Source organism: Capsicum annuum, chromosome 9 (assembly GCF_002878395.1).
Source record: "Capsicum annuum cultivar UCD-10X-F1 chromosome 9, UCD10Xv1.1, whole genome shotgun sequence".
Lineage (NCBI taxonomy): Eukaryota > Viridiplantae > Streptophyta > Magnoliopsida > Solanales > Solanaceae > Capsicum > Capsicum annuum.
The window spans coordinates 853,795-860,415 of NC_061119.1; the positions used below are offsets into that span (position 1 = coordinate 853,795).

The 6,621-nt window shown below is 35.8% G+C and overlaps 2 protein-coding genes across 4 annotated transcripts in view; both read left to right on the forward strand.

Moving 5' to 3' along the window:
• LOC107843246 (ABC transporter B family member 29, chloroplastic) overlaps positions 1-1,905 on the forward strand; it is a 12,979-nt gene extending 11,074 nt beyond the window's left edge. Inside the window, exons 9-11 of one of the 3 annotated variants that reach the window (XM_016687500.2) lie at positions 265-394; positions 1,373-1,532; positions 1,611-1,905. In XM_016687500.2, the coding sequence (XP_016542986.1) occupies positions 265-394; positions 1,373-1,483 (241 nt within the window). In that variant the 3' untranslated portion in view covers positions 1,484-1,532; positions 1,611-1,905. Of the gene's footprint in view, positions 1-264; positions 395-1,372 lie in introns of all 3 variants that reach the window. The other 2 variants (XM_016687499.2, XM_016687501.2) reach the window with 2 other exon arrangements.
• A 699-nt stretch (positions 1,906-2,604) lies between these two features.
• On the forward strand, positions 2,605-6,381 carry LOC107842274 (replication protein A 14 kDa subunit B). Its single transcript, XM_016686029.2, has 3 exons — positions 2,605-2,702; positions 4,785-5,050; positions 6,128-6,381. Exons 2-3 carry the CDS (start codon positions 4,795-4,797, stop codon positions 6,190-6,192), a joined length of 321 nt encoding a protein of 106 aa, XP_016541515.1. The 5' UTR covers positions 2,605-2,702; positions 4,785-4,794; the 3' UTR covers positions 6,193-6,381.
• Positions 6,382-6,621: the final 240 nt, after the last annotated feature.

The window sequence follows — 6,621 nt, forward strand, 5'->3', positions numbered from 1 at the left end:
TGGCTTCTTTGTTTGATTAATTTTAATTGGTCAATTCCTGTGTATCCTGGGGGTGTTTGAATTCAGCCTCTCGTTAGATCTTTATTGAAGGATTGTCTAATTTCTCAAGCAATATAGGCCGATAGGTCTTTTGAGAATGCCATAGAACCTGAGATCTAATCTTCCTTCTTGCCTAAATTCTTACTGCAATTGCAAATAGAGGCTGTAAAAGCTGTCCTGTTTCGATCTAGGAAATTCTCTCATTCCTTCTCATTTTCATCTCAGAATAGCTATTGCTCGGGCACTTTATCAGGATCCGTCTATTCTGATATTGGATGAAGCGACTTCAGCATTAGACAGCAAGTCAGAGTTGTTGGTGAGACAAGCTCTGCAGCGCCTGATGCAAAACCGTACTGTAAGTAAAGGAAGTTTCTATAGTATTGTTTATAGTTCAGTACCATGGCAACTCAACCTCTCCTCTGTTCCTCGTCGTAATTATTTTACAGAAGTTAAAATCCAGGTCCTCTCTGTTAACCATGATGAAGCATATGGACTGGATACTAAATGCAAATCTTATTAATCAAAAAGAAAGTACAAAAAAGCAAATGCCTATTCCGGTGAAGCAGGGTTCTTATCACAGTAGATGAGCGATGAGGACATAGCTTAACAGTCTCCACAAGATAGTGAACCTCGCAATATAGCTGAAAAGGTTTGGGGTGGGGGGGTGGGGGGGTTAAATGGCTTTTTATCCCTCCTTTCTGTCTGATTTTGTGAGCATTGGAAAAGCTCTAATCATAAAATATCCCTCTTAATTTTTTTTTTTAATTTTCTTTCCCTTGCTCCGAAACAAAGAACTGGATCTTCGCTCTCCTCTTTCCACTAGGCCAAACATAGAGTGAACTCCCAGTTGTCCTTTACTAGTCAGCTAGTTTCGGTTGACTACTGATGGAATTAAGATACTGTAGCTCCGCTTGATTCAAGTGGTTACCACTTATACCTATGGGGTTAGCGGACTGTTGATGGAGTTAGATACTGCATCTCCAGAGAGTAAGATTGTGTGGATACCTCTTAGGCCTTGTGCTGTTTGCTTTAATTTTCTTCACTGTTTAAATTTTCATAGCTGAATGGAAGAACTAAATTCTTGGCTTATTTTAACTTTGGCATATATCATACGTTGCCAAAGTATCTTTGTTCTTGTCTAGCAAACATCCTTCACTGTGTGCTGTTGAAAACGTGCACGAGACTTGAGAAATTTGACTTTGTTGGCACTGGAAGTATCATAAGCCATTGCAATATGAAGTTGCTAATTGATGACACATTTAATTGCAAAGAATAATTGACGATATCTTTCACATCAGGCAGTTCTAATTGTCGTCTAAATCTTTACGTGCAGGTACTAGTGATTGCTCACCGCTTGGAAACAGTTCTAATGGCTGAACGAGTTTTCCTTTTAGAGGATGGATACTTGCGGGAGGTTCCTCGCTCCTCTCTTTTGAACGGTTAGAATGGCTCACTGGCACCGATGACTTTAACAATATGATGTTTATATGAAGGTAAAGACCCACTTCTTGGAAATGAATATGCATTTGTTGCGGAAGTATGGATGTATATCCTAACACTCATCCTTCCAGTGTAAGCTCGTCACGTCAAATGCTCCCGTTCTTGGTTACATCCACGAGTGCCATAGACCACCAACCGGTAGCCTCGTTCATTTCAGTGTGACGGGCGATATATTTGGTAGTCAGTAAAAAGCTATTTGAACATAGCGGAAGTTTAGTGCAACGATTGCCCTTTTTTTTTTGTTTCACATGCCACAACTCAGAAGTGTAAATACTTTACTACGTTAGAAAAAGTAAAGAGGCAATACAATAGCTTTTAGTATTTGCTACTGTCACGCTTTTCAAGGTATATAAATGCTTTATTGTAGAAGAAATTATATGACCACAAAATTGTATGATCAAACCTTAGACCACAATTTAAATTTGTTCATAAAATTTGTATGATCAAACTTTAGACCACAATTTAAAGTTGTTCGTAAGTTGAATTCATACAAGTTCAATTTGGAACTTTAGACCGTGGTGCAAATTTAAGAACTATTGCTACATTTGTTAAGTCCTTAATTGTGGAAAAAAAAACATAAACATCCATCTTAATTTGTCATATTTATATAAATTTTCACTCTTACAGAGTAATTATAAAAATCTCAACTAATTATTTATCTTCGTTGGATGTAAGAGAGCTAATTATATATCTCGATAGACTGAAAATTGGAAAAATGTATTGAAAGCTAATTATATATCTTTACAAAGAAAAAAATGTATCTTTGCTGGATGTATTATGTGTATCTTGACAGACTCAAAATCGAAAAAAATATATCGGCAGCTAATTATGCATATTTAGGAAAAAATGTATCTTCATTGACTGTATCAGGATCTAATTATATATCTCGACAAACCTAAAATCAAAATTTTCAATAATTATACAAATTTTTCCATAATTAAGTTCCAAACCGTCGAGTATGCTGTTTGCCCTTCTAATTTTAGGCCCAACAACAAAATCCTTAGTCCATGGGCCTGAGGGCAGCAGCCTTGGCCCAATATAATGGAAAGGGCGGGAAGTTTTGCCGCCATATATTACATTAGAAAAAAAAAATTAACTCTTCATTACTCATTTCCCAAATTTTGATTCAAACGCATTTCTCGCATTAACCAGCCATCGTTAAGGTTAGTTATCTTTCACCCACAATTTTCTTCATAGAGATTTCTCCGATTTACGCTCAATAATCGACCAAATTGATGCAAAAATTTTGTGTTGAATTGATCTTTGTATTGTTTCATAATTTATCATATTGTGTTGTATCATATTGTTAATAAACACATTGTAGGGAGGAGTGCTTTGTGTGTAGTTGTACCTGTAGTCATAGTGTTATGCATGTGACTTGTAGTTTATTGTTTGTGGTGGTTTGATGTTGTTGGTGATTTCGATTAGATAGTTTATAATATTAACCTAGGAGTGTTGTTTCTTGTATCATTCTGTTGTGTGTTTTTATGATTTTTTGTTTGTGATATTGGTATTTGTATTGAGCCGGAGGTCTATGGAAACAGCCTCTCTACTTCATCTGAGGCAGTGGTATTGATTGCGTAACCTTACTTAGTGGAAATACACTAGGTATGCTGTTGTTTTTGTATTGTTTTGATAGATTGTATCATCTTTCGTTCGGTGAAGCATGTCACACATCAACAATTTGAATGATAAACCTGTAAGAAAAGTAGGTTATGAGGTAGATCTACTATAGGTAGTGGTATGGACTGCGTACACTTTACCCTCCCCGGATCCTATTTGGTGGGAATACACTGGGTATGTTGTTGTATTGTTTGGATAGATTGTATCATCTTTCGTTCGGTGAAGCATGTCACACATAAACAATTTGAATGATAAACCTGTAAGAAAAGTAGGTTACGGGATAGATCTACTATAGAAAGGTAGGCGCTAAATTAGTGAATATATCAGCACCATAGCAGTTGTATACAACTTTTTAAAAGATGAAATAGGTTTATTAAATGATAAGTAAAGACACAATGAGAAAAAATATACATGAAGTAATGACGATTGCCCCAAATTGCTACAAGGGTTACAAAAATTTAATAACCCAAATTGTAATAATTTGAAGTATTCCCCGATTTGCACTTGATAGTGGACCAAGTTTCTACGAAAATTTGTGTTAAACATTGAACTTTTTGTATTTTGATGATTTGGGTTGTTGTGCTTAAAATAGTGATGGGATCAGGATTTAGGGGTTGTCGGTGTCCGGGAGGTCCGAACTCACATATTGACACCCAAAGCTATAATGTTTCACCTGGAAACTAAAACACCCATTTATTTTCGTGGTTTACAGGTTGCGTTTCTAAGTCTTATACCAATTTTTATACATTTTTAATATAATTATACCTAATCTACGTTGGATTTAATGGGCGGCGGAGCACCCCAAAATTGGCCTTAGGTCCGCCCCTGGCTGAAAAAAAAAGGTTCTTTGAAGTGTTTCGCATTTTAAAATCCTTGAAAAAATGTAGTCAAGAGGAAAAACTAGGACTCCCTAAGTAATAATAATGTCATTCTTTTTGGAGAGTATTAAAATAAAGCGATGGAGCCTATTGAGTTAATGTTTATGGCTATGTTGTTCAGACTCTTCAAATCATCGCTAGGTGCATGCCATGTCTTCCAAAAGCTATACATTTTTGGAGGATCAGACACAGTTGCGGCAACAATTTTGCAAAGTCCAAGCAACTTAGATTTTCGGTGTGAAATCTGATGTTAGAAGTCTTAGTTTAATGGTTTAATCTTTGTTTAGTAGATGCTTACCATGCCTGTTCAAGGATGGAGGTGTTCTTTTTTATGTTAGCAATTGTTAATGCTATTGACATAGTCTGATTAGATGGTGTATAAAACTTTAAACTAATCGTCTTTAAACTTTTAATAGCAAGAGCCCATGAAAGTGTAAAAGGTTTATTATTTTGTTTACTAGAGTTCTGGAACCAGAAACTTGATATAAGAAGAGAAAAGAATTGTCTTAAAGGCGTTATCGAGTTCCAAATTTAATTCTCTTCATTGGTGTTGCTAATCATTGACTCTAGTTTGATGGTCAAGACTGGGATGCTTGTAAAAGTGATATCTCACTCAATTATCCGAAATTTTGGGGTTTTCATCGAAAGTGAATGCTGGATGCCATTAGACATGAAATATAATCCTATAGTTTGCTTTGACAAATGGCATGAAGAAACACAATCTGAACGAGCTTTTATTTTTAGTTTGGTAAGCATGGACACGTCAAATCCTGCAGTCTTTGTCAATGCTGAGTTCCTCAAGCAGCATGTAGGAAGGAGGGTTCGCGCAGTGGTTCAGGTTATGCAATCTGATGGTGATAAAGTCATTGGAAAATCCACAGATGAACAGCAGCTGGTTGTGAAAGGATATCCACCTAGTCCTCTTTCAACTTTTGTTGAAGTAATTGGTATCGCTGACACTCCCCAGTCTATTCAGGCAGAAACTTGGACCAATTTTGGTGATACATTTGGTATGTCTTGCTAATGTTATTCAGATAAATACACTTGGCTTTTCCTATATACATAATGTATTTGAATGTCAACTTTTCACAATATATGTTTTCACAGCAATCTATCCTAAAGAGCTATCTTTGTTCTTGACTAGGGTAAAAGGTTAGTAGGTATTTGAGTGTTGTCAAGTTTCCTGTACTACTATCTTTTTCTTTGATTTTATTACCTATTGTTTCCTTTGTTTCATTTTCGTCTTGTTTGTCATTTTGTTACTGTTTTCCTCCTCGTATCTTTAGCATGATTTTCTCATTACTGTATTTTATTTCCATACTTGAGTTTGATATGTTTTACTTGAGCCGAGTGTCTATGAGAAACAACCTCTCTACCTTCACAAGGTAGGGGTAAGGCTGCCTCGGATTATGCTGGGTTTATTATTGTTGTTACCCTTCTTTGTGTCTTCTTCTTTATATTTCTCAAGGTCATGTTTTAGGTTGGAAATGTAGAACTGCCCCAAGGTCAATAAACCGTAATTTTTTTCATAGTCATCATTGAGAAGGGGAAGAACGGTGTTAGATTAAAGCTCATAACTCTTAAATTTATGATAACTATTAAGTACATAAACATTATGGTTGCCAAGCAAAGGTATCATCTACCGGGAGCTTTAAGATCTATAGCTATTCCACAGATGATTGGATTGGATTGTATTCAATCAAGTGAAACTGAATAACAGATTGTAGAGTCGTCATACATTGTTGTCCTGCCCAACTCGGCCAATTTTATCTTCATTCTTTCCCTTCTCTGAAACGTTTCTATAAGAAATTCAAGAATTAAACCAAAGGGAATTACAGTTAGTGTAACTAATCAGGTTATTGTGAAAACTATATTATACTTCATCTGGACTCGTCACTTCATGTGCGCTGTTATCAATGTGTTGTCTAACCTTCCGAGTCACTGATAAAACTGCATTTGATGTTATGTATGGTATGAGCATTTGATTGGTAAAGATCTGCTAATGACTAGAGGCTTATTGAAACTTTTTCATATGTACATTACTTGCTAATCGACTTCTTAATCCCAAAATCTTCGATACATTGCAGATGTTACTAGCTTCGACAAAGTTTGCAGACTGGCAAATGGTGACAGTAAGCACTTGTTTATCTGAGGAATGGCGATCGGAATGCTATAAAAGAGGACATATATACTCTTATTTCTGCTGCATTTTTCCAGTGTTTCAATGTATCATTTTAGTCTGAAGTACTTTCACAAACTTTAGTTCTTCACCTTCTGTTTTTAGTATTTAGTTCATCAGAAGTTTAACTCTTTGCTTGATGGAAACTTGGTTATTCTTCAACTTGTGCTATTTGGTATTTCCAAAAAACTGTATGTCCCATTGCATGACAAAGCATTATGAAGAAGGGGAGCGAAAACTACAAGAAAATGATACTATAATCGAAGTACAAGAAACAATAGATGATAATAGAAATCGAAGGACGAGAAATTACAAGAGTATTACTTTGAGTACTGTGAAAGGATAAATGAAACAACACTCGATTGCCTTCTGGCCTTCTACCCCAATATGTATCGCCACATC